The sequence below is a fragment of the Trachemys scripta genome, chromosome 1 (assembly GCF_013100865.1).
Source record: "Trachemys scripta elegans isolate TJP31775 chromosome 1, CAS_Tse_1.0, whole genome shotgun sequence".
Classification (NCBI taxonomy): Eukaryota; Metazoa; Chordata; order Testudines; family Emydidae; genus Trachemys; species Trachemys scripta.
The window spans coordinates 194,568,255-194,596,062 of record NC_048298.1 but is presented as its reverse complement, the minus strand read 5'-3'; the positions used below and the strand labels follow the sequence as shown (position 1 = coordinate 194,596,062).

The 27,808-nt window shown below is 43.5% G+C and overlaps 1 protein-coding gene across 2 annotated transcripts; it reads right to left on the bottom strand.

The window, feature by feature from the left end:
- On the bottom strand, positions 1-27,808 carry DIPK2B (divergent protein kinase domain 2B). Of its 2 annotated transcripts, none has more exons than XM_034753904.1 (5): positions 27,403-27,808; positions 17,962-18,226; positions 9,482-9,655; positions 2,310-2,598; positions 1-935 (listed from the first exon to the last, which is right to left on the bottom strand). In XM_034753904.1, exons 1-5 carry the CDS (start codon positions 27,627-27,629, stop codon positions 595-597), a joined length of 1,296 nt encoding a protein of 431 aa, XP_034609795.1. In that variant the 5' UTR covers positions 27,630-27,808; the 3' UTR covers positions 1-594. The 2 variants fall into 2 exon arrangements, with proteins under 2 accessions (XP_034609795.1, XP_034609803.1); XM_034753912.1 differs by lacking the exon at positions 27,403-27,808 and adding an exon at positions 27,184-27,374.

Sequence of the window (27,808 nt, the reverse complement as noted above, 5' to 3'; positions counted from 1 at the left end):
AGCTTTCAGCTCTTTAATGCTATCTATTGCTTCTTTCCAACCCATATAACATCAAATTAATTGGCAATCATAATAGTAACATAATGGTAGCAAACTGATCAGATAATTCAATTCAGAGAAGATAAATTTTATGACACTAATATAGCCCCACAGTCTTAAATGTTTCCATCCATCTCATATAATTTGTATAGTCTTTATCAGCAGGATCTGTGTTATCTGCCAGTATACGACTCCACCTAGTTGTGACCAAGGTGGCTTAGTATTTAATTTTTCTTTATGGCTGCCATGGAAAATTCCTCTAAGACCAAAATGCATTAATAAGATTTATTCATCTCTTAATTCAGGTCATTCATGAAATGTTATAACACTTAAGTGAAGACTTCACATCATACCAAACACACCAATGTGATAAGTGTGTCTGAGTCAGATGGAAGCCCTAGGTGTGTTATGCTGCTTCTCTCTGGTATCATGCTAGGAAGCCAGGGCTTCTATGAATCCTCCTTTCATCTCCATCCTGAAGCCTCTTCACTTTCTGTGAGAGCTGAGCTGTGTGCACACCACTCCACTCTTTCAAGAAGAGCTTTCTCTCAGCCGTTAGTATTTGTCACTGTATTTGCAGTCAGGGTAGCGGTAGGCAAAATGGGAATCGCAAGACTGCAAAGATTTCAAGAGCTCTGTCAACTTTCCAGCGGCATCACTGACTTCCTGGTCTGCTCTGAAGCTGTCTGCACAGAGCCTTAGGAACCTGTCTATTTTCTCCTGAACAGGTTGGAGGAATTTTCCCTTTAGGAGCTTAGGTAGAAGCTCTTGACACACCATGACGAGGCTCTGCTTCTCTCTGACTGAATTACAGGAGGGAAATGCAGACTGGCAGTCCGAAGCCAAACAGCTAAATATGTCTTTATACTCCTGTTGCTCATCAGTCATCTGGAGACCTAATAAAGGCAATAAAAACATTAGTTAGAAATGTATAAATCTTTTATAATCATACATGTTTGTAATTTTGGTAAGAAAATGTCATTTAAAATAGTGTATACCCATGTTAATAATAACCTAGGTTAATTTAGCACCTTTCGTCCCAAAGCACTTTGTAGGCTGTATGTATAGGGTCATTTTCCACACTTCTGAAATGTATAGATGTCTCTGAAAGATTGATGTGAAAAGAACTCATTGCTACCCTGCAGTGTTTTATAGATGGGGGAGAAGAATAATGCATTCCATTAAAATAGCAGAGGAACTCGAGTACAACGTAAATACTGAGCTGAAACTTGACGTTCCTATAGAAATTGCCACAAGTACTTAAGGCCTCAGTTTTCCATTTCATCCAAAACCAGTAAGACTCAACAAGAGGTGATCTGATTGGAGCTGGACCAATAATGCAAAAGATATATAACTGAATGTTTCACTAGAAGATTTTCACAAAATCAGTATAAATTTGTGACTACACCTCTACCTCGATATAATGCTGTCATTGGGAGCCAAAAAATCTTACCGTGTTATAGGTGAAACCACGTTATATCGAACTTGCTTTGAGCCACCGGAGTGCGCAGCCCCCCCCCCCCAGAGCACTGCTTTACCGTGTTATATCCGCATTCGTGTTATATCGGGTCACGTTATATCGGGGTAGAGGTGTACTTGAGAATTATGCAGATGACTGCATAAGCTGAATGCATTTTTTTAAGTGTGGGGAAAAAAGTGAAATGTGTTAAGTTTATTAGACGAATGCTATTTGCTCAGCTCTAGTTTTGGTGGTGTATTACTTCACAGTTTGCCTGGTGAAAGGCAGAGCTTGAATTGAAGACAAACTGGCAAAAAGGGGTTGTCCTTTGTTAATAATTCTAAAGTCAATGGGATAAAATGGCCTGGAAGGATCTAAAGGATTTGGCCAAATATTTAAAACTGAGATAGGCCTGTAAAGTTTGTGTCTACAAATTAATTTTTTGTGACACCAATTTTTAAAGAAAGAAGTGGAAGCTGTTGAATATTAGCATTCAAATATTGCCGTGTCGTCCACTGTTGCTAGTCACAGATATTACCAGTGTGTAGCTGTGTAGTGCTACAAAAACTGTTGCAATGCTCTTTAATGTAGTGTTAGTCACAGCACCATTTACAGTACCACTGAAAGGTCTGTAACATTCTGAATACAGAGCTCAGCACTGCAGGAGCTGGTTCTGTTTTTATTGGCAGTAAATTTCTCCTCTTGAACTTTTAATTATCCAATTTACTGAGCAATTTTTGATGTTTTAAATAAAACTAGCATAGCTAAATCCTCCTATGACAGATGCTTATTTAGAGATCATACTGAGTACCTTCCTGCTTGTCAATGATTCCCAGTGTGCTGGCATCCCGGATGAACAGAAGCCCATTGTTAAAAATGCCAAATGTGCCAGCATCAACATGGACGAAATAAAAGAAATAGTTCATGTCATTGTTCCTCATGGAATTGACAAGAGAGAGGAGCTGGAGAGCCAGATCTGCCGCCACCTCAGGAGGAGAGCTGTAGAACTCCTTTAAAGGCCTGGTGCTGGCAGTGACAATCAACCGGCCACAGGACCCCAAATACTTTGGAAATGGCCATCCCTCCGCTTCTGGGAAAATCTGTGGGAAGAGAAGGAAAATAATGGATCTAGTCACTGTAAATACTGAGGTGTGTATGTGGTGATGCACACATACAGAGTCTCCAGGAATATGCAGTAAAGTGTGTGTGTGTAGTGGGGTGGTCACCCTGCTCTGGTTAGGAATGGGTTAAAAGCAGCCAAGGGAGGCTGGTTGGGGAGTCAATCATAGGTGTGGTTGCACCAAATTAGGACACAGCTGGCCCTGATAAAAGGGCAGGCTGAGAGAATGGGAGAAGAGACTCTTGCTCCAGCTGGGGAGGAGGGAGGACCAGGCTGCCTGGGAGACCAAGCAGAGTACCTGAGGCAGAGCAGAGCTGAGGAGCTCTGGCCTGGTGAGTCCCCAGGCTGAGGCCTTGCTAAAGGCCAGGGGAGGTACTAGGGCTGCAGCAGGGCTGGCCTTACCATGAGGCGAACTGAGGCGGCCACCTCAGATGCCAGACTGAGGGTGGGGGGCGCCACTAGGACCCAGAGTGTAGAAAATTGTGTCTGCTGCTGGTGCATATGTAGTCTCTCTGCTCTAGATGCACAGCGATGGTGGTGTGCTGTGCTGGAGGAAGGAGGGCACAAGAGACATAACAGGCAGGCAGGAGAAAAGGTGAGAGGGAATAACAGAAAGCAGCAGGAGCTGCAGGGAGAGAGAGGAGGAGGAGCCTCTTCTGTACCTGAAGAAAAGTGTAGATCAGAGAAGAGTGTGGTGGAGGCACAAGAAACAGCTGCTGCTGGGTTTAGTTCCTTAAGTCTAGATAATCCAGGACTGTGGACCTACTTGAGCAGTAGCCTGAGGGACTTCCTTGTACTGCATGGGCCACAGCAAGTGAAAAACTTCATGTCCCCCAAATTCAATGAAAATAGAAGTTTCCATCCAACACATTACTGGCGTGAAATCCCCAGTGGTGATAAAGTGGAGAGGCCATGGGTTATGTACTCAAAAACCCAGAATGCTGCCTACTGTTTTTGTTGCAAACTCTTCCTAATGTTCCAGCCACATTGGGTTCTACAGGAACAGAGGACAGGAAGAATCTTGCTAGAAATCTGACATGCCAAGAGAAGGCAGCAAATCACCAGAGAGCATTCCATAGGTGGAAAGAGCTTGAGATGAGACTAAGGTTAAAGGCCACCATAGATGATCAGCATCAAGAGAAGATTGCATCAGAGTCTCTTTACTGGCAAAATGTTCTGAAAAGGCTCATTGCCATTGTGAGAATGCTTGCTACCCAAAACCTAGCACTGCATGACACTTCAGATCAGCTGTATGTGCCAAACAATGGAAAGTTCCTTAAAAGTTGAGCTGATGGCTGAGTTTGATGCTGTACTCCAGGAACATCTAAGAAGAGTCACCACCCAAGAAATGTACACACACCACTACCTTGGAAAAACAATTCAAAATGAGATCATACAGTTACTGGCAACAAAAGTCAAACAGAAGATTGTGGCAGATCTGAAGTCAGCAAGATATTACTCTGTTATTCTGGACTGCACACCTGACATCAGCCATACGGAACAAATGACTTTAGTGGTGCGTTTTGTAACAACAACAGAACCTAGTGAAAATGTCCCTGCAATGGTGACTGTCAGAGAGCATTTTCTAGAATTTATTGACATTGATGATACTACAGGAGCTGGTATGACAAATGTGCTTCTTAAAAAGCTGGAAGATACAGGAATTGCGATAGCTGACATGAGAGGTCAGGGCTACAATAATGGTGCCAACATGAGAGGAAAGAACAGAGGAGTGAAGACACGGATGCGAGAGTTAAACCCTCGAGCTTTTTTTGTCCCATGCAGTTCTCATTCATTGAACTTGGTGGTCAGTGATACAGCATCAGCTTCTAGTGAGGCTGCTGATTTTTTTAATGTAATTCAAAGCATCTCTGTATTTTTCTCTGCATCAACTCATCGATGGCAAATTTTGAAGCAACATCTGGGAACATCCTCTCTGACACTGAAACCACTGAGTGCCACACGATGGGAAAGTTGAGTGGAGGTGATAAAGCCTATCAAACACCAAATTGGGAAGATAGATGATGCCATAGTTGCCATTATGGAGGATAATGCTATGACAGGAACTGTTCGTGGGAGGACAGTGGCAGGGGGAAATGGAATCACCAGAAACATACATAACTTCAAATTTCTGGGTGGCTTAGTGTTGTGGTATGACATACTGTTTGAAATAAATGTTGTAAACAAGAGACTCCAAAGTGTTGACCTTGATATATCTGGAGCAATGGAACAACTGGACAAAGAAAAGTCATTCATACAGTCTTACTGGTCAGATGAGGGATTTCAAAACATTCTGAAGAGTGCACAGAAGTTGGCAGAGGAACTTCACACTGAAGCTATTCTTCTACCCATTCAAGAATACAAGAGTCACCGAAGAAGACGACATTTTGATTACGAGGCACGGGATAATCCCATAAGAGACCCCAAACAACAATTCAAAGTTGAATTCTTTAACCAGGTGCTAGATTTTGCAATACAGTCAGCTGAAGAACATTTCATGCAGCTCAAGGAATACAGCAGTATATTTGGGATGTTGTATGATATTCCAAAACTCCTCACTATACCTGAAGAAGACCTACACCAGCAATGCAGGGCACTAGAGACAGTGTTGACACATGATGACATGCGCAATATTGATGCGAGTGATTTAAGTGATGAACTGAAAGCCCTTTCAAAATACATTTCAGCAGGATCAGCTCCAAAGGCTGTTCTGGAATATATGTGCACAAATAAGATGACCACCCTCTTTCCAAATGCTTTTGTTGCTCTGCACATACTTCTAACACTTCCTGTAACAGTTGCCAGAGGAGAACGCAGCTTCTCCAAGCTGAAGTTAATAAAAACATATCTACGCTCCACAATGACACAGGAGAGGCTGGTTGGCCTTGCAACCATCTCAACAGAGCATGAGCTGGCCCAGACTGTGGACCTTCAGAAGGCAGTTCAAATCTTTGCAACCAAGAAGGCATGGAAAGCACCACTTTGATTATTCAAACAGATAAAAATGCCAGTGTTTACTATGCAGACAAGAAAAGTTACATTTGCTGTTCAAGCATTTGAAAGTTAAGTGTTACTTAAAATTTTTGAACAAGGCATTTAAAGTCGTTAGTTCTCTTTTATTGGGGTAGGTAGCAGAGCAGTACCATGAGAGGAGTAAAACAGGAAGAAGGCAGAGTTGAGACCTTTCAAAGTTTTGGCCCAAGTGAGGGGGCATGGAGGCGTCATTTGAGCTCCCCGCCTCAGGTGCCAAAATGTTGTGGGCTGGCCTTGGGCTGCAGGGAGGCAGCTGGGGCTAGAAAGGCAGCAGGTCCAACCCCCCTTGCCGATGATGAGTGGCCACTTCAGACTGCAGTTTGCCCCTAAAGGAAGGGGCTAGATGAGGACTGGCAGTGGGTCACTGAGGCAAGGTGGGCTTAGGGGATTGGGGAGGGGAGACCCAGAGTGTGGGGACATTGCTGTGGGGCAGCATCCCAAAGTAAGGGGCACCAGGGTCCGGGAGGGATGCGGGCCCTGAAGTGCTAAAAGTAGTGGAGATCAGGAGGAAGCAGGCATGGGTAGCAAGACACTGGCTAGCAGGAGGCGTTCCGAGGCTGGAACTGAGCTAATTCCCAGAGGACCATCAAGAAGCGCTGTGGTGGTGAGTGCCCACCGTGCTACACACACACACACACACACACACACACACACACACACACACACACACACACACACACACACACACACACACTGTGTGTGTGTGTGTGTGAGAGAGAGAGAGTGAGTTTGTATGGTTTCAGGTGGGTGGTGTGACATGGAGAGGCCAGCGAATGGAAAGTGAAAGTGTTTTTGGGTGGTGCACTGTCTTTTGCTACATTAGCAGCCTCTGCTGTGAGGGCTCTGATTGCATTAGAGGATTATTGGATTCTTTAAGAAATTGTGTTCTAAACTCATGATTTTTATCAGGAATCTTGCAATTTTGGGGGTTTTCTTAAAGCCTCTAACTGGTGGAATTGTGTTATTACCTGAAAGTTGACTGACTTGTATTTTTTTAGAAAAGAAGTTTCTAGCCCTGATGGCAGCAATGAAATATCTCAAGACAACTAAAAATAACTCCACATTTATTATTTTTAAATATCTCATAAATGTGAAGCCAGTGTAATGATTTGGGGGGGGGTCTGATTCCATATTTTTGAACATTTGTGATTGAGAATACTGTGGTCTCATCATAGTGTTGCCAAGTTTTGTTATAATTGGTGTTTCTTCTTAAAAGGCCAGCTCCTGGAGTCATGGGAATAGTTGAGGGCCTTGGCTGTCACTTTTTAAAAATAGTTCCTAGCGCTCATGGTTTAATAGAAAAGCATGAAAATATGACTCCAGTGCACTTTAAAGACTAAACACTGAGAAGCAAATAACAAGAACCCAAAATGTATTATTTTTTAAATCATGACTTTTGGGGTCTGCCTAATGATTTTTGAACATGTGGCATTTGGACAGCAATACCAGAAATATGTCTGATGCTACAATATATAGTCAGCACGCGTGCGCATGTACACACATACAGTGCTCCTGAGATAAATAGCAATTGCTGCACTATTTGATAAACAGCGGAAGCCTACAATATATTTATCATGCACCTTTGGCCATATTACTTCACCTCTGCCTGCTAATCCATCTTCCACCCCCAAGACAACTTCCATCATTCCGAAGCCCGGAGCTGTTTCAAACAACTGCTCTTGTTCTTTTAAATCAATCTGCTGCAAAATCAATCTGCTGCTGTTTTCTGTTTTTCATCCCCCAGTGTGGAGTTACTCTCCTAAAATTACCTGGAACTGAGGCCCAGGGATGGGCATGGACCAGCTACAATTTTTGTGTGTCATGAATGTAAAGTCTGAGATCTCATGACCCAGAAGTTTTATACCATTAGGAAAGGGAAACTCCGAACTCTCTGGAAAGGCCAAAATAATGATATACTTTAAAGTCATGACATTTTTAGGCATAGAAAAGCTATTTTTAGGTTATTTTTGGATGGCTCCTGCTGAGCCCCATGCACTTGAAGCCATGGTAATTCAGGTACGGGGGGGAGAGAAATAGTTCACATTTTTCAAAAATGTTCTAAACCATTTATAAAATACTTTCCTGTAGCATCCCCAGAATACATGGCTATGTGATATAGCATAAAGATTCTGTCTGCATTCATGAGGATGGACTCGCCTCTCACAAGCAATGCAGTTATCAGACCACATCGCATCAAGAGGGAATCTCTCTTTCTTAACCTCACAAACCCAAAGGTTTTGGTTAGATTATTACTTTTCAAAAGTAACTTTCTTGCAGGCTTCCTAATGCATTCTGAAACAGGCACTGCAGAGACCGAACTTCTACTTTTGATTAAGCAGAGGTCCTGGTATGCCAGTTCTGTGTTCCTGAACATTATTAAAGGCTGCCGTTCCCTTTTCTGGAAAGACATTTAGGAAATGAAATCTATCCAGAAAGATTTAATTTTTCTTTTGTAAAGTGGTTTTTTTAGCTATTAATTTTTGAAGTGGACTAATGAGCATTGTCGAGATAAAAGTTTTACTCTAAATGCTCCCTGGCGTACACCATCATAGTGACCTCGCAGGCTGAGGTAAGCAGATCTCCATGATGACATAAGCGAAGTTTGCTGAGAATGTCAAAGAGATGATCTGAACATACACCACTGGCAGAATGAAGAATAAGACAAGTGTCTTTGTGAGTGACCAGGAGCCAGATTTCAGAAGACTTTGGCACCCACTCAACAGCTCCCAGGTAGTGGCAGAATTTCAAAACTGCGCAATATCTGGCCCTTCCCACTGAGAGCAATAGGAGCAGATGGGTACTGAGCATATTTGAAAGTCTGGTCCTGGAGTTCAGCCTCAAACTTGCAGTCTGCCCAGATTCTAGAGGTCACTTCTGGGCATGAGTGAGAGTGTGGGACAATGCTGGGAAGGGGTATGGATCTGAGACAGCTGACAAGGATGGGGAGTCAAAAAATAGCCTGTCCCGGGAAGGGTGTTGTAGGAAAAGGGACAATATAGGGGTTGATATGAGTTGGCCATGAGGAGTAGGAAAGAAGTGGACAGTGCTGTTGAGGGGGATCAGAGGTTCCCTCTGAAATGGCTCTTAGGAAGAGCATGATGCTAATCCAAATGTAGCACTGAATTTTGGTTCAGTCCTAGTGTGTCTGATGCATGTAAAAAATGAATATTAATGCAGCATTAAGGCTGAGGAATCACATAGCAGGAATCAACCCCTTGCGCTAATCCATTAGTCTGGGTCTCTCTGTTTAGATGATAAATTATTTGGAATTTAATGCAATATATTAACAATACAAACGGAACATGACCCACTGGAATTTTGTTAAAAGCAACAGAGGGTCCTGTGGCACCTTTAAGACTAACAGAAGTATTGGGAGCATAAGCTTTCGTGGGTAAGAACCTCACTTCTTCAGATGCAAGTGAAGAAGTGAGGTTCTTACCCACGAAAGTTTATACTCCCAATACTTCTGTTAGTCTTAAAGGTGCCACAGGACCCTCTGTTGCTTTTTACAGATTCAGACTAACACGGCTACCCCTCTGATACTGGAATTTTGTTGTTTCCTTGAATTCCAATCCACACAGGTTCTATTGTCAGAGGTGTTGCGCCCCTGCCACTTTCTCTGCCTTCAAAGGGAGTTTCAAGTGCTCCGCACCTATACACATCAGGCCCAGGTTCTTCAGAGTTGACTTAATTTTTTAGCCTCAATGAGGCACAAGGTCCATAAAGCTTAGCATGATAGTGAAAGAACCTGCTGGGAGTCCTGAGCAAGTGGAGAAGGTCATACTTGAGATTGGTTTCAGGATATTTCACCACAAGGAGAGGCACCATACCTGTAACAGGATGGGATGTGCATTCACTGACAGTGTGTAGAGGAGGCGTAGTTTGTCCCGGTCTGTGAGGTGATCCATGTAGATACTGCCAGCATCTGGCACCTCAGCATAGCGCCGCACTATTCTGTCTAAGAGCCGCTGTGAGGGACAGCGCAGCATTGGACTAGGTAGCCCCTGGGAGGAAAAAACAAAGGTACTTGGGATGACTATACTTGGCAGCTGTAAGAGTTCACAATATTTCAGCCTAGTAGGATCTGCTCTACATGCTATTTGAGAACTCTGCCAGCAGGTTTGTACCAGATCCCCCTTACAGCTACCTTTATAAGGGATTCCTCTCAATTACTGTGAGCAACGTGGAGCAGGTTAGGGATATTCTACAGTAGACTCTTCTTTAAACACTGAACTATGTTGGCTACAATCCCATGTTTCAGACTTTCCCTACGCTATGTATTCATGAAGGTATCTCAAAATGGCACAGAGTTTCTGAACCATCCAATCCAACCTGAATGTCTCGCTCCTGTCTGCCTCTGTGTCAGTACATTGAACTAATTTTGCTTCTAGGGTCTGTGTCCCTCTGTGCAAATCTCTGTAGTAAGTGTTGTTCATTCACTGGTGTTCTCCATCTTTCTGGAGCCCTCTCCCTTCAGTGAGTCACTTCCTTCTTTCAAAGAGCATCTTCCAAGCACATCCTTGTTCACCTTAGCCTATGGCTGATCTTTTTCTATGATATTATTCACTAGGGATGCTAGATAAAATTTAAAAACTCACATATACATATTGTATGTAGGTGTCTGTATAGGATGTATTCTCTTTCTGATAAGGTTTACATATAGGTTTAATATCTTGCTTATACTTGCAGATACCAGCAACAAATGATTCTCAGGTTTATGGATTCATCACATGGTAAGCTGCATTTTCTATATTTGAATATCTGAGTTATAAAAGTACATAAAAATCTGCAGCTGGTATAAATGACCATGTTTATTTACACTGATGTACTTTGACATAGCTTAATTTTTAAAACACATGCACTTTACTTTGTCAGTTATGGAGAAATGACACGGAGAATTAACTCTGACAGTATCTAAATGTTACTAGTCCTCTTGTATTTCTCTCTTCCAGAACAGCATTAGCAAGAAGATATTTATTCTTTGTCTAGCACAAAACTAAGCAGAAAAATGGCAATTCTGTCTTACAGTTCTCTCAGACATGTTATTGCTGACTTCGAGTCACTTTTCCTTTGGAAGAGAAGTGAGGGGGGAAAAAAGAGCCAAGCAGGATTGTGTTAAATGGTTGATAAGTGGTGACGAAGTTCTCTTGTCGCTGAGACTGTGTGCAAATATTTGCAGCCAAAGTTAGAAATCCCTGCTGCCTACAGGAGTTTGTAATGCAAACGCTGAGACCCATAACTACGTGCTGTCGGAGCAGAAATGGGGATACTTTAATGCAATAAAAAAATGTAATTTCCAACTTCATAGCTCATCCTATTATATGAACTTGGCAAGGTGATCAAAGCTGTTCACTTCCCATGGAATTATTTTTGGGATTTCCTAATTAAAACTGTGACTGGCGCTTTTTCCACTACAAAGATCAGAATCCTATAGCTGCCTCATTCACACTGCTCAGCAGGGAGCAGATAAGTGAATCTGAAATACAAGTCGGTGTGAACATGCAGGAGTATCCAATGTATGTTTGTCATTAATTTGGGAGCCAGAACACACCCACTTGAGTTAAATGGTCTTCAGACTGCTCATTCATACTTTCTGACTTGAGGCCAGTGTTATTTATGGCATGGAAACAGAATGAACAAGGGTGAGGCTGGAAGCTGAATAGGTGAAATCCTTGTTTCCCACATTGATATCAACAATTAATACAATTTCTTAATATTTTAATTACTTACCAAAGACCTCGGTCCAGCAAAGCACTATTCAGGTAAACAGGCTTCGTTAGCTTCAATAGGTGTACTAACATGCTTAAAGTTTAGCACATCTTAAGTGCTTCACTGGAGTGGGGTCAGCATTTTTAGGGGGAAAGAACAGTGCCATCTCTGCTGCTGAAAAGAAAGTCAATTAAAAAATGTAAATCTAAAATTGTAAAATTGTCAGACAAAATCCACTGACTGGACACACACCTGAAGATCTTGCAATTCAAAGCACTAGAAATAATTGGTTTATCTACAGAATGTCTTAAATCCCTTGTAATGTCTTCTCACCCTATAAACTAAGGCTATGTCTACACTACAGCCCATGTCGGCATAACTTATGGTGCTTGAGGTGTGAAAAACCACCTCCCTGAGCGACATAAGTTATGCTGACATAAGCACTCCTGTCTGTGCACAGCAGTATGCAGGCAGGAGAGCTTCTCCCACCAACATACTTCTGCTGCGCGTGGAGGTGGTTTTATTATGCCGATGGGAGAGCTCTCTCCTGTCGGCATAGAGCGTCTACACAAGATGCACTGCAGTGGCGCAGCTGTATCACTGTACATATAGACATAGCCTTAGACATGCCAACTCATTTGACAGCATGTTTGGCGCTGTGTCACAGTGCTTCTCATTTAGTTTGGTTTAAAAAAATCCCACGTTTGTGTCTAATAAGGGACTGACCCAGCTATATCAACTTTCACTCACTTGGAATCTTTTCCTAGTCCATGACATGCAGTGAACAGGGCCGGCTCTAGGCACCAGCAAAACAAGCTGGTGCTTGGGGCGGCACATTTCTAGGGGCAGCGTTCTGGCGCCGGCCATGCCGCCCCTAAAAATGTGCACCGGCTGCCCTAGCTCACCTCCGCTGCTGCCACTCGTGTGCCACGGTGCGCGAAACAGCTGATTCACACACCGCTGCTCGCCCTCCCTCTCAGGCTCTCAAACCTGGGAGGGAGGGGGAGATCCCGAGCAGCTGCTGCATGCGAAACAGCTGATTCGCGTGCTGCTGCTCCCCCTCCCTCCCAGGTTTGAGAGCCTGGGAGGGAGGGGGAGACCCCAAGCGGCCGCGGCACGCGAGTTGCTTCTCCCTCTCCCTCCCTCCCTCCCAGGTTTGAGAGCCTGGGGGTAGGAGGCAGGGCTGGGGATTTGGGGAAGGGGCGGAGTTGAGGCGGGGCCGGGGGTGGGGTAAGAAAAAAACAGGGGGTGGCCAAAATTGGTTTTGCTTAGGGCGGCAAAAATCCTAGTGCCGGCCCTGGCAGCGAATACAAGAATACAAATTGGTGTGTGTGTGTATGTATGTGTGTGTGCTTATTTGTGTAAACAGAGCTCTTCCTGACACAGAAGAGACCTCTGCAGCACAACCATCCTGTCTTTATACTATCACAATCACAAAGTACTACCAAACAGTCAAGGAAGGGATAAACTCAATCCCGAATCACTGCCATCTGCAGTTCACACTAAGGAGTGACTGCTATGTATATTATGTGAATTAATACAATTAGAAATGAATCCAGGCTGCAAAAAATTTGAATCTGGATTTCAAACCACCCATAGGTTTTGCATGTTTGAATCTGAGACTTTGGTTCAGCCCATGACGGAGATAGAGGACTATTGCAAAAATCAGGATCTTGTTCCAGCTTCAGATTCCAGCATTATTCTCCACTTAAAGTTCAGGTCTGTTCAGACCTGGAGGTTTGGTTCAGGCACATCTCTAGTAACAAGGCAATAAGTCAAAAAGAGATTGGTCTGGGAGATGGCTGTGGATCAAAAAAACTTTCCTACAAAGGACTAGGCATTAGATGAATGAACCACTTGCTGACATTTAATGAGCAAAGTGAGGTTTTAAAGGTTGCTCCTCAGGGGCCAGATACCTAAAGATGGTGGTTATGTGGTGGGAGCTGGACTATCATGCTGATTAACAGCTTCACATTATAACTTATATGTGCAAAATGGGCAAGTTGAAAAACTTGAGGGTTTTTTCTTGTACCTTGATATTGTTCACATCTTTGGTGCCTCAAGCCTTTTCTTTGCTGTTCTTTGTTGTTAGAATTAGAAATTTGCCCTGCAGGAGATCTCTGCTGAAACTAGCCGACTTTTTTATTGTTCACCTCACACCGAAAAAAACAAGCAGCACGTGATGTGAACTCTGATGCTGAAAGTGATGAATTCTGGAGCTTGAAACACAGACAAAACAGCATGTCGCTATTACTACTGTACAGGCTAATACGTGCAATCCAGTGCTGCACACAAACACAGAGTTAAATCAAGATTGTCTCTGGGGCAAGCATGATTTCAGTACTGAAGCATTTGTAGCTCGCAATAAAGATTTTCACTGTGGCAGATGAAATAATTATTGTGGCAGGCAGCCCAACTGATAGTTGGGTCAGGCAGAGCAGTCAGTGAAAAGTGAAAAACATTATTTCATGGTCTGTCATTTTGATTCAAGTATGTTAAGGTTTGTCATAATTTTCTGTTCTATAAAAGAAAATTACTTAAGCCCAGTAGTTTCTGTCAGATCTCTTATACATCCAAAGCTACAGGGAGGCTGGTGCAGCCACCAGCTTAGTGACCATAGTTTGATGGGGAATACTGCTACCTTGACTACATCAATAGAACCCCGAGCGTTACGAAAAATGCCAATCACTGAATAGTTCTTGTGTTAAGTGTTTGCAGTTGTTTATCATCTCACAAAACAAAGCATTCACCCCGACATTGATTTGCACTGCAAATACCATACCACTGAAATCACAGCTCAGAGGGAACACACCTCTGGAGCGCTTGCTGTTTAAATCTCAGGAGGGGTATCTGAGAGATCTCCAACCTCCTGCAGCTGAACAGGTCAGAGAAATGCACAGAAAACCCGTCATTCATTTTACAGTGGGACTAAACCAGAAAACCTGGCTCTGAATTTCAAACACCTCACATTTCAGGGATGTTTGATTCCAGGTTTTTGGTTCAGCCCGTTATAAAGAGTGGCCATTTGCCAAATTTGGATCCACATTTGGATTTTAGGGGAGGTATTTGCAATCTGGGGTATTGGTTTAGGTCCACCTTTACTGAGAATTAAAAGTGAGGGGGAAAACAACTGCACTTCTAAATGAGACCAAGTTTATATTCCATTCAAACTAAGTGATATCAGTTTATGCTAGTCTGCTTCATTTTCAGATTCAAAGACCCATGCAGCTGTGAAAGCTGCAATCCTAGATCAGTGTGTAAGGTGTGTTTTGTTGATTGCAGAGCACCGTGTCCTGCTTTGACTTTCAGGACCAGAAAGGTTTGAAAACTTGCTGAAATTTGCTCAGTGAGTTTGTTCTTGAGTTTGAATGATGCCCTGGCCTTGGCACCAGCAATTTGGCTCTCGGGCATGAGGGAGCCTATGTAAGTTCAGCATTCTCAAATGTGCACAGAGGAAATTCTAGACTGTAGGAGAAAGTAGGCTGCAATGTCGGGGCATGCAAACAGAATTCACCGTGTGTTGGGATTTTGTTTCGTGTGACGTGTGTTTGTGACACTGTCCAGCCCAACTGAAATTGGGTTTCAGAGAAATGGAGGAAGTGTGGGAGGAGTGAGGGGGCTTTCTGTAGTGGCAAGAGCCTTTGATAAGACGGGGACCCCTGGGAGAGGAGTAGGAGTTGAATAATTAAACATCTCTATAGCAGATCTCAGGAAGAATTTCTTCATTTTGAAACATACAGGTTTCCTGAGTTCAGTAGATAGATATTTTAAGCACGTCAGTTTGTTTGGCCATTGATTTAAAGTAATTCTGCCTCACTCTCATGACAGCGCCCAATTTTATACACAACCTCCCATGAAACTTGCTCACCAGACGGGTTTCACCATCTTGCCCTGCTATACTATTGGGTTTCCCACCTCAGCACCAGTAAAACACTCCACACTGCCATCTTGTGGAGAGAGACTGCCTTAATGCACATGGAAAACAATTCATTGCAGGATTTCAAAGGAGACATTCATATAATGCAGCTGATGAAAAAATGTGAATCTTAGATAAGGAGTCTTTTTTGAACATTTGCTGTAACCCCCAGTTGCCTTTCCTTCTCCTCTTTTATACGACTATTAGATGAAGTACAATATATCTTCCAAAAAGTGGTGTGTAGCCTTTTCCCAAAGAGATGTTCTGTTCCGTCCCAGGTTTATTTGGTCTTCCAGCTCAAATGTGCTCATTTTTCTAGCTGCCAGCTCTGAGAGTCACACTGGGCTCCTTCCACCTTCTTGCCAGTAATAAAGGTTCTGCTCAACCAATTAGCCCCACAGTGACACCTGGGTAACTCTTTTGCTCTCAGTGGTTTGCACAGGTGCCCCTGATCACAATTTAGTCAACAACCCTATTACTGATGATGCTATGGATTTGCAGCTCACTCCGTCTCAACTGTACTTGCTCTGCAGGCTAGCAGGAGTAAAAAGCAGCAGAAACTCCTGATTGCTAGGAATCAGCAGAGCTGAGTGAATGTGCCCAGGGAGCGGATCTGGAGGGTTACAGGCTGACATTTTTATGAGGTTCATTTTCAAAGCAGATCCCCCGCTTTAGAGAGTGACCCTTTCTAGCCCAAACACTCAGCTGAATGATCCTCCTTCCATCCCAGCCACCAACCCGCTCCTTTCCCTCCTTTTTTAGCAGTCACTACAACCCTTTGCTCAGGGGGTGGGCGGTGTCGGTCTCTTGTCTGAAAGCCATCCTCAGCAAAAGGCAGCACCCTGCCCTTTGGCTGGAGTGGGAACGGCGCCTTCCTCACACACTCTGCAGCAGGTGCTCAGAGCTCAGTGCTTCTCCAGAGCTGGTTTGTTTAAAACCCGCTCCCGCCTTTTCTGCTGTGTGGTTATCAGCTTGCACCATATGCCTTTTATCTCTCTCGTCTTCTCCTCCCTCTCCCTAGTGGCAGTAACCACCCAGCGGCTTCCCTGAAGCTGTGACTGACACACCTGTCTCGCCTCGCTTACCCTGTGACATTTAAGGATTCCAATAAAAAGGCCAGCAAACTTCCTCTTGCATGACACATGTTGCTATAGATGGCCTAGAGATTAAGAAATAGGAATCCTAGTCCGGTGCCTCTGGGCTCCTTCCAGGCCTGTGGAGTGAGTCCTGCAGTGCCCTGGGGTTAGGATGCATGTGCTCTGCCTCCGAGGGAATCTTGGGTGCCCCCTCAATGTGGTGCTTTCTTCTCATGCACACACAGTGGGATCAGCTGAGAAGGCAGGTGTTTCCTGACCCTCCGGGAGGGAGGGAATTAGTGATGACAGAGAATGGTGCTGTCCTCACCAAGGGCTGCTGGATGCTATAAATCCCCTCTCCAGGAGTGGGGGGAAGGCTGACCTTTCAGAGGAAAGAAACAATTGAAAAGCACAATTTTTTAAAAAGCCTAGTCATTTATCCAGTGACAAGGGGAACAGATCAATAATCCTTGTAGCAGGGTTCAGTGCTGGCAACTTTCTTAAAGTCCCAGCTCCTAGAGTCAGGTGATTACACGAGAATCTCTACTTTCTTTGGAGAAAACAAAGTTTCTAGCCCTCATGGTTGCACAGAAAAGCTTGAAAATGTGCCCCTTAAAGCTCAAACCTGGTGTGTGGGGGGGTGTATGTTAAAAAAACATTATTATTATTATTTATTATTTATTTTTAAATCTCAGGATTTTGGGGGGCTTGACTCATGGTTTTTTAATGTATGTGGTTTGCCATATTGGGGTGTTCAACAAGTAGATGGCTCAGACAGGATTCCAGTTTGGATCACAGATCAAAGCTTGATCCTGTTTCTCTAAGGGGTCAAATCTGATCCCTGAATTAAAGCACCTCAAACAGTGGGAAGGTTCAGATTTTGAGCCCTTGCAATTAGGGATGTTTGTATCTGGACTTTAGATTCTGCTCCATTATGGGCCAAGTCACAGCCTGGAGAATAGAGACTCGTAAAATCAGCACGTTTCTTAAAAGTTTGCTGCACATCTGTGTTCCCTGCTCACTTTTCATAGTCCCGGTGGTGTCCCAACCCTCCTTCACTTTAAAAACAATCCTAGTTTTAAAGTCTTGGTTGGTTCATTCTACCTCTCCTTCCTGGGGCTTAATCTTGTTCTCTCCAGCCATTCTCCACCAGCACTTCCTGGCAATCATTTCCCGTGGGATGCTTCCTAAGGGGTTGACGGACCAGTAGCGATCAGCAGAGAAGGCAGAATGGAACTGAAGGAGCTTTGTAAAAAGCTGCCAGTTCTAGTCTTGATCATTACAAAAGAAAATTAAAATGGACTGGTTTGGATATTAACCTCTGCTTCATTTTTATGTGGGAATCATCCACGTGGCGCTGAAGACACTTTCCCCCTCTTCTTGTGTCCCCACTACAGTGCTCTGAGAGCCTCAAAATCCTATTTCTTGTGGAGCCCTGCAAGCTTAGAGCTTACGCAGCTCCAGTGAGTCACAGTCCTTGATTCTTTATGAAGTTTTAAAAATAAACAAACGAAGCAATCAGAGAGTCCCCCCAGACTCTGTTACAGGAGGTAACTGCAGTAGCTGCCAAATTGGTGTGCTCCTCATTAACAGGACCTTGCATACTCACCTGCACGAGGTCTGGTGTGAGGCGCTTTGCTTTCAGCCACTTTTGGAATCTCTCCGTCTTCCTCAAGACCCGCTCGATGCTGCAGCTTTTTGCCTTGGAAAGGGAAGCACAGATTCTCTTGTCAGCTTGGTCATGCTGGTATTTGGTGGTTAGCCTGGAGATCTCAACCAGCCGCCAGCTTTTGGCATCGTCTGTGTAGTTCCCGGAGTAACTGGGAAGGTAGTCGGGAGGCAGTTTTAAATGAGAAGCAAGCCAGTTGTCAAACCTGCCAAAGCAAAGCAAGTTCCCAGTGGAGACTGTTAATAAACCACATGATGTTGGACAATTCAAGCACAATTTCCAGTTTTCTTATTTAAACTCCAGGGGCTAGAAAAAGGATTTGATCATTTCTAAAATGTTTTAAATTGCAGAGGGGAATGGTGAAAAGGACACTTTTAGGAGGCCTCACACTTGTTCTAGTACTCCTCTCTCCCCACTCCCCAGACCTGTTGGCAAACATTACGGAAATTCGTGTGTGTGCGCGTGTGTTGTGTTTTGTTGAACAACAAAAACTCAACCCAGTAACCTTGTATTACGAGCAGCCCTACAAAACTGTGCACATTCAATAGAGGAAAGACGCTTCTGGTAACTAAGCAGATTCTCATTTCATGCTTACAGCTGGTACTTACAAACAGTGGAGGAAAATAAGAGTTGTTATAGTGCTAGGAATTGGGTAGTAGCCCTTTAAATAGTTTAGGAGCTCTCTAGTAGCCAACCTGTCCTCTAATGCAGAAGCCACCAGAGCCCTGCCAGAGTAGCAGTGTACATATGTAGCTAGGCCTGGTATGGTTTTGTGTAGTTAGTAAACACTGTTATTTGGAACCCAGCTGGGTCCTTGTAGTTTCATCCTCTCATAATGCTGTGCAGAGAACATAGGTGCTACGGTTATAAATGATTAAGGTTTAAAGCACCCAAGGATTATGCTGTACTTCAGTGTATGGTGCTGCTGTGGAAAACAAAAGTAAAACTCTAGAGTCTCAAGGTACCTGTGGAAGAACACTTAGGTCTGTAAGTCTGTGTCACTGTCCAATGGTGTTGGTCCCAGGGATATGAGAGAGACAAGGTGGGTGAGGTAATACTGGACCAACTTCTGTTGGTGAGAGAGCCAAGCTTTTGAGCTGACACAGAGCTCTTCCTCAGGGCTGGCCCAGATCTCTATTATCCCCTCCATTAAAACTGTGCTACAGGAGATTTAATTTGCGCTGCAAAGGCAGCATGGACCTTTCTTTAATATCTCACTGGAAGGATTCAGTGTATCAGCTCCTTGTCGTATTGCTCTTTGGGGCCAAATTTTCAAAGCTATGTACCCCAGTGCCATGGGTGCATGTGTAAGTCATCTGTTGCACATGGCCAGTTAGACCCCTTACTAGTGGTGTGTGTGTATATACACAAATATCTGATTTACATGTCTAATTGTGTTATGTGCATTATTAAGCCTCACATATCTTTGATGGCAGCCTTGGATATGAACCCAAATCTGAGTTCAGGTTGTGAACCCACAATCACTTGTCCAGGAATCAGAAGTGTTGCCAGTTGAATGCTTTTTTGTGGACTTCCTGCATTATCACTGCATCACCAGTGTCTCGCTGTTGTCTCATCACTACAATTCCTACTGGGAGTAGTGGTTGTCACTGCTGGTAGCAGAATGGATATGCCCCAGTTTCATTCCAGATATTCCTACTGTTGTGATATCATATGATCGGCCATGCTGCATTGGGTGGTGATTTTATAAAGTAAACAAGTACCTGCTGAGGACTGAACTGGGTTTTTCCACCCAGAGGACAAGGGTATTAAACAGCACCGATTAGTTCCTATTTGAATGGCTAATTAACTGTCTTTGCGCCCCTGTTTTCTTTCCCCCCAAATCGCTGTGATGGTGCGTGTGAAAACGGATAGTGCAGAGGATTCCCCAGCAACCTTGATCCATGCTGTGTGGAGTGGAGGGAACAAAATCTGCAGGAGATGCCACAGCTGGGCCCTCTAGATGGAGAAAAGGACTATGCAGCAGAGCTGGTCAAAACTCAGAGTTTCCGTTCTGTGGGAAATTCTGACATTTTGACCTTTCTTTTCATCCTGAAATGGGAAGAAAAGTCAAAATTTCCCACAAAAAACATTCTGAAATGTTGGGATGGAAATACAGAAATGTCCTTATTGAAATCACCCGATGAAGCATGCCTGCCCACATGGCATCACTTTTCATTCAGGCATGGTTGAAGCACTTCATTTTTACTATTCTTCTGAGAGTTTTTTTTATTTTTCTGAATGAGTATTTTCTGACAGAAAACTGTTCCATTGAAAAATTCCAACCCGCTCTATTCTGCTCCCTGCTCTGGGTAGCTGTTTTTCTGCCCTGAGACTATGGGTCACCCAAGAGAAATGGACAGCCAGGAGAAGGCGGAGCCATGCTAAGTAGCTGGCTTCCCCACCCTCAAATGAGGAAACCTCCTGAAAAATGAATGTTGCTTGGGACAAAATTAACACACACTGTGCCCTGGGAGTCTCCTCCACAGCATTACAGGGCACAGCTGGAGTCTGGCAGCTGGTGACAGCCTGGCTACTGGTCCTGCTGTGCTCTCCTAGCCAGGGTGGGGTGCCTCCTGGGAGCGTAAAGGGGAATCCTTTCACAAAGTTGGACAGAAGTTGGAGGACTTGGGAGCCTGACCTCCCCACTTCTTTGGGGGCAGGGAAGTGGGGGGGAAAGTTCTGGATACGCAGCTTCAGTGTAGCCATGGAGATTTTTCACTAACTTGTTCCCCTCCACACAGTATTGCACAGGAGGGGAGCATATGGGCCGTGTAATTAGATTCTGGAGATTTTTCTTCTATCAGCCCCCTCAGCCCTGCCCACACACACATTTCATATGTAATAATTTAGGGGCACAGCTGAGTATTTTGCAAGTAACACACTTGAATAATGTGGCTTGAACACTAACTTTTTGCTCGCCTAATGTCAAACATGCGGTGCCAATAAAAATTTCCTAATTATAATCAGCCCTGAAAGCATTGGAAAGCATTTCCTAATTGCATCCCCACATAAATTAATGTTAATAATTTGAAGCTAAAATAGGATTGGCAGCGACTCCATTGAGGGTTGGGTGAAATAGATGAAATGACGTTAACAAAATAAAGTAAGTTTGAAAGCTACAGAGGAAACCTTCTTGACTTTCAGTCAGGAAAACAGCACAGAGAAATAATGAAGGAATTAATTAGATTGTCTCTGCTCTAGGATCCTACTTCAAATGTTGGTATATTTAATCCATTTGTGGTTGGTGATTTCTAGAGCTATGAGAAAAATTTGCCGCATAAAGAATTACACCAGAATGTTAGCCTTTTTCTCCAGTAAAATTTCCCCATTTTATTGTTTCAAGCAGTGTCATCTTCCCTCCCTGCCCCCACAAAGTAAAGTTTTGCTTTTGTACAAACTTTCACAAGAACTCATTTAAGTTGAGAACATAAGATAGGAAGGGACCTTCTGGACCACTGAGTCCAGTCCCCAGCTGCTGCTACAGGCATACAATCACAGCCATCAAGCTCCATTTTAAAACTACTTAAGTTGGAGTGTGTGAATGCTCACAAAGCAAAGCGCCACTCACCAGCAATGGTTCCATTCAAGATGTGCAATTCAGATTGAGATTAGAGGCTTTTAACCCTCGGCTTCATACATGTTCACTTGGAGTGTATTGGTGCTGTATTCTAGAACCATAGGGTAGAAGGGAGCACAAGAGTCATCTGGTCTAACCCCCTGCCAAGATGCAGGATTTGTTGGGTCTAAACCATCCAAAACAGATGGCTGTCCTATCCAGCCTCCTTTTGAAAACTTCCAGTGAAGGAGCTTCCACAACCTCCCTAGGCGTCTGTTCCATTGCCCTACTGTTCTGACAATTAGGAAGTTTTTCCTGAGATTCAATCTAAATCTGCTCTGCTGTAGTTTGAACCCATTGCCTCTTGTCCTGCCCTCTGTGGCAAGAGAGAACAACTTTTCTCCATCTTTTTTATGGCAACCTTTCAAGTATTTGAAGACCGCTATCATGTCCCTTCCTTAATCCCCTCTTTTCCAAACTGAACATACCCAGGTCCTTCAGCCTTTGCTCACATGGCTTGCATTCCATCCCTTTGATCATCTTTGTCATTCACCTCTGGATCCTTTCCAGTTTCTCTACATCCTTTCTATACATTGGTGACCAAAATTGGACACAGCACTCCAGCTGAGGCCTAACCAGTGCCGAGTAGAGCAGTACTATCACCTCTCGTGACTTGCATGCTATGCCTCTGTTAATGCAACCTAAAACTGCATTTGCTTTTTTTTTTGGCAACAGCATCACATTACTGACTCATGTTGAAGTTGTGATCCACCCCAACTGCCAGATCCTTCTCCAAGTCAGTTATCCCCCATTCTGTACTTGTGCATTTGGTTTTTCTTCCCTAAGTGTAGCAGCTTACATTTGTCTTTGTTGAATTTCATTTTGTTTTCTACAGCCCAGTTCTCCAATTTATCAAGCTCCCTCTGAATTTTAGCTCTATCCTTCAAACTGTTGGCAACCTCTCCCCTTGCCCCACGGCTTTGCGTCTTCTGCAAGTTTGATCAGTGTGCTCTCTATTCCTACACCCAGGTCATTAATAAAGATATTAAAGAACACTGGACCCAGAACACATCCCTGTGGGACCGCACTTGAGACCTCCCTCCACTCTGACATCATTCCATTAATAGTTACTCTTTGTTTGTGGTTGTTTAACCAATTATGTATCCACTTAATGGTAGTTCCACTGAGCCTGCATTTCTCCAGCTCACTTATAAGAATGTCACGTGGGACTGTGTCAAAAGCCTTGCTGAAGTTCAGGTATATTATGTCCATTGCATGCCCCCTATCCAGCAAACCAGTTACCCTGTCAAAGAAGGAAATCAAGCTGGTTTGTTTTTAGTAAATCCATGCTAGCTGCAAGTGATTACCCCTTCATCCTCCAGGTACTTGCTCACTGAATATCTTGTACATTGCTCTAGTAGCTTCCTGGGTAATAAAATCTGGTTGACTGATTTATAGTTTCTGGCTTCTCCTTTCCCCCCCCTTTTAAAAATGGGCACTACGTTAGCCCTTCTCCAGTCTTCTGGGACCTCTCCTGTCATCCATGAGTTTGCAAATATTATTGACAATGGTTACGAGATTTCTTCAGCTAGTTCCTTCAGTACCCTCAGGTGAATAGAATTAGGCCCCCCAGACTTGAATTCATTCAAATTGGTCAGAAGATCTCTGATGTGTTCTTTACTTATCCCAATCTGCATCCTTTCCCCTTTATTGTCTATGGTAACTAGACGAGTCATCTGGTCACATGTTTTTTGTGAGAAGACTGAAGTAAAGTAGGTATTGAGCAGCTCTGCCTTCCTATCATCTTCCGTTACCAGCTCACCTTCTCCACTGAGCAGCAGACCCACACCATCCCTGATCTTTCTTTCTGTCTGATGTATTTGAAGAACCCTTTCTTGTCTCTAACATTCCTTTCCAACTGTAACTCATTCTTTGCCTTGGTTTTCCTGATTTTGTTCCTACATGCTCACGCTATTCCCATGTATACTTCCTTGGTGACATGCCTCTCCTTCCATTCCCTGTATCCGGCCGGCCTTGTCAAATGTCATGGCTTAAACAAACACTAGCCTTTTCCCCACAGTTGCTCAGCTGTGGTTAGTTAACACAAGATTCTAACCAGAGGCGTACTTAGAAAGATTAGCATTAGAGGTGGAGTTTGGCTGGAACTTGAGTGTTCTAAACCCTTATGCTTGTAGGGATTGAGGTTCAGGGAAATGTGGAATCTAAACTTGGTCTATGTTAGGGATTTTTGTCAAATATGAAATCAAATCTCCATCTGTACCTCAAATCCTCCATCAATACGCAGTCCCATTGTGCGAGGCGCTGCACAAACACAGAAGGACATAAGCCCTGCCTCAGACAGTACTCAATACATGCTAACACAGCCACAATTGGCAGTCATTTTTTTTAAATTTTGAGCACGGGTGTGCTTTGTGATTTGAATAATTCAAATATGCATGTGCATTGGACATGGTGCCCAAAGGATCATACAGATATAGTTAAATGACTGCCTCTTCAACTGAGCAATATACAGGTGCGTGAAGTCCAATACTGATCATTAGTTTGAGTACGAACGAATGAAAGGTTCCTTAGCAAATCTTAAGGCACAGTAACACAATTCTGGGGAATCTGACTTTGTTTTAAGTACTCCTGTATTTGGCATCATGTATAGCCAGCACACCGATGGCATAATGTACTTTTCAGTTATAAAGTTTCATCAGTGCGTGGGACCACACTAATAAGTTGCTTGTCTAGAATGCCTTTCTGCTGAGGATCTGAAAGTGCTTTTCAAACTAATTAAGCCTTTCAACATATTTGGCAGGCAGGGATTAGTACGTTCATTACAGACAGATCCATTTAGGCAAAGCTAGGTTAAGTGACTAGCACAAGACCAAGCTGTGAGTCAGTAGCAGTGCTGGGAAGAAAACTCAGGCATCCTGTTTCCCATCCTCATGCACAGATCACATTTCCTTGATGGTTAATCCAGCGTGCAGGCAGGCAGTAGCTCCCCAGACTGATGGAAAAAATGACCTAAGCATGCTGTAACTGAAATACATACATTGCTTCGCTGATGGTGCTGTATAGCTTATATATATGGGGGGGGGGGAGATTTTCAAAAGCACCTATAAGATTTAGGAGCACAAGTCCCATTGACAGTCTCCCCCCTGTTATTCTTAAGAATAGCATTCCTGTGTTGGAAATTAGTTACAGGACTAGACTGCAGCTAGTTGTTCAAAAAACCTTGTGTCTAGGAAGCCAAGTGGAGTGGCAGTGTTAACCACTGCAGAAAAAAAAAATGTTTAAAGCTAATCAGAGTTTTACATTTAAATGTTTGTTCTTTTCAAAATGCTCCCAACACAAACATGTCTTGTTACCACTTTGCAGCACTGAATTGAACAAACTGTAACTACCACAGAGAATTTAGTAATTTTTGCTTCACTGCTTTTAGCGAGACAAAACCCCCCTTGGCAAGCCAGCAATGAACTCCTCCTTTAAAGAATAGACACCACGCCACTTATAGATTTACAGCAGGCTCATAGAAGAAGAGCTTTGACATTATGGAGCCTCCATATAGTTCTCAAAGGCAAAGTGGAGAGTGAAAATGCCAGTTACAACTCTGCTTAGGCACCTCTATGGTAGACTGTTCAGGAGAAGAGGGTGTGAGTGCATTGCCAACCCTCTATTCCTATTACTACTAATAACCCAGAGGAGTAAAGCAAATGTGTAGAACTCCTTTGGCAGGCTACACAGCTGAGCAATCTTGTACTAAGGTACCAACTGGGCTGTCACACAAATATCTAGAGCTTACACATGCTTAACCTGCTACAGGCAGTGCTGATCTTAAAAGGAGTACATGGGAAACCGTTCTGGCCCCTCATACCAACATTCTCTGTCCCCCGGGGTTGTGGAGGGGCAATTACTAATACTCCCACACCAATGGCTGCAGAGTGCCAATGCTATTACTAACACATAGGTTTAGAGTGTGGGTGCTGGTGGTTGCCTGTGAGCTACAGGCGGTCAGATTGGAATCTGGTGGTCCCTTCCGGCCTTAAACGCTGTATGTCTGTGTGTGTGGAAGAGGCAGAACAGTCTCCATGTGATTGTCCAGCCTTAGTACCGGATTAATGATCTGTGTATCTGCAGGTTGGAGTGCTCCTCGTACATTCTAAGACCTGCTGGTGTTATCCTAGGGGCCAGACCCTCAGCTGATGCAAATCAACGTTACGTCATTGAAATCAGTGTGGCTATGCTGATTTAGGCCAGCTGTGGATCTAGCCATATGTATTGTACATTCTCTCTCTGCTTTTTGGAGCAGGGACCCTACTTCATTTGTTAACTGCCTATCACAATGGGGCCTGGTCCTTGTGGGGCCTGCTCTGCCCTACTTTAGTACAAATAATTGGACAGTACGGCTCCTTTTTGCTACTCTTACATCGAGTAGTACCTTATTCTGCTTGTGGTCCCATTAAATTAATGGAGATATCCTATCTCCTAGAACTGGAAGGGACCTTGAAGGTCATCGAGTCCAGTCCAGTCCCCTGCCTTCACTAGCAGGACCAAGTACTGATTTTGCCCCAGATCCCTAAGTGGCCCCCTCAAGGATTGAACTCACAATCCTGGGTTTAGCAGGCCAATGCTCAAACCACTGAGCTATCCCTCCCCCATTGACTTGCTGTGTTAGGGGCTAGTCAATGCAGGAATGCCAGACTGATTAGGATTGTAAGCTCTTCAGGGCAGGGACCATCTGTTTGTTGTGTTCGAACAGCACCTTTCGCAGTGGGGCCTTTCACCATTACCACAGGGCAAATAAGCATCATCGATGATCCTATAGCATTGCTAAACCTGTCTGAGAAAAATCCTTATGGTTTTACTATAGCGCATTTTCTATAATAGCTTAAAGATAAAAACAGTAATTTGTCTAGCATTACTACACTTATATTACTGTATTAAAACTACAATTTTACTACAATAATTCCTCCACACCTGGGGCTCTTAGATCTATAAAAGAGAGAGTGCTTATAAATCATAATAAAAACAATAAACCTTTCCCCTGTAAATCTCCTTTTTTTCTCCTCCTCTACCATAGTTACATTTTTTCCTAGTGTCATATGGTGTGTTATGCTTTTGAGCCTGAAAATTGTAAGATCAATCTGATAACTGCTTGGGTGCATGTTTAATTCATCTAAACATATGTGCAATATCTGCAGTTGTCCTCAAGTTCTTAATGAAAACTCCAGCTGCAATTGGCCCTGATGTGCAGAAGTACCTGTTGTCTTTGTGCTTGCAGATTTATATCTTGGTTGAACTTAACTAACAGGTGCATGAAAATCTATATATTTCATGTGATACATATGGTGCTAACATTTCAAAAATGTAGCTCTTAATGTTTATGCCATGTTTACAGTGACTCAGTGCAGTCTATCAATGGCTTAAATTTGTAAAGACAAATCCTCTTTGGTCAGCTGCTTAGCAGAAAATAATTCCATAGATAGCTAAGTAAACTGGCATACTATTTCTCCCCGCTCCCCCACTCCCACTATCGTCTTGAATTGGTTCAATGCCAACTTATCAGCAGAAAGTTAAAGTTTAGAAATTTTACTTACTTTACTTCAAAAATCATATTCAGGGCTCAAATCTGGTGGTGATTGTGTCGTCTTAAATATAATAATATACATTATTTATAATAACTTGACACTGTAATGGAAACCTGGGGATAAGTTACATATTGAGGAGTTTTTCACTAAAGTACTTGGAAATGTTAACAGTCAATTTTCATGTTACTATGCAGAATGTTTTCAAAATTATTGTGCTGAGTTTCTGACCTTATTTCTTCTTTAAAGAATTTCTTGCAAATCGATGTTCCGATGCAGGCATTACATTTATCGAGTCCCAGGAAAGTCCGGCCAAAACTGTAACTGGGTTTGACATGGGGCACAGAAGAAGGAAAAACTGTTGCTTCTAAGAAAGGAGTCCAGCTCACGGTCAAAAACTGAAGCAGTATCAATAAACCTAGAATATTAGAGCAAAGGTAATACATCCAGCGCCCCATCTATGGTAGCTGCAAGCTCTGCCTTTTTTGATGCTATCCCACCCTTCACTCTTTGTGCTTTAGATGATCTCAGTTTGCCATTGTGAGTCCCTAAACACCGAGAGAGGGTCTTGGTCCATGAGATCCAGAAACTGTCCCATCCTGCCAGCTGGTTGGTGGTTCTATAAGTTTGTGTTCTG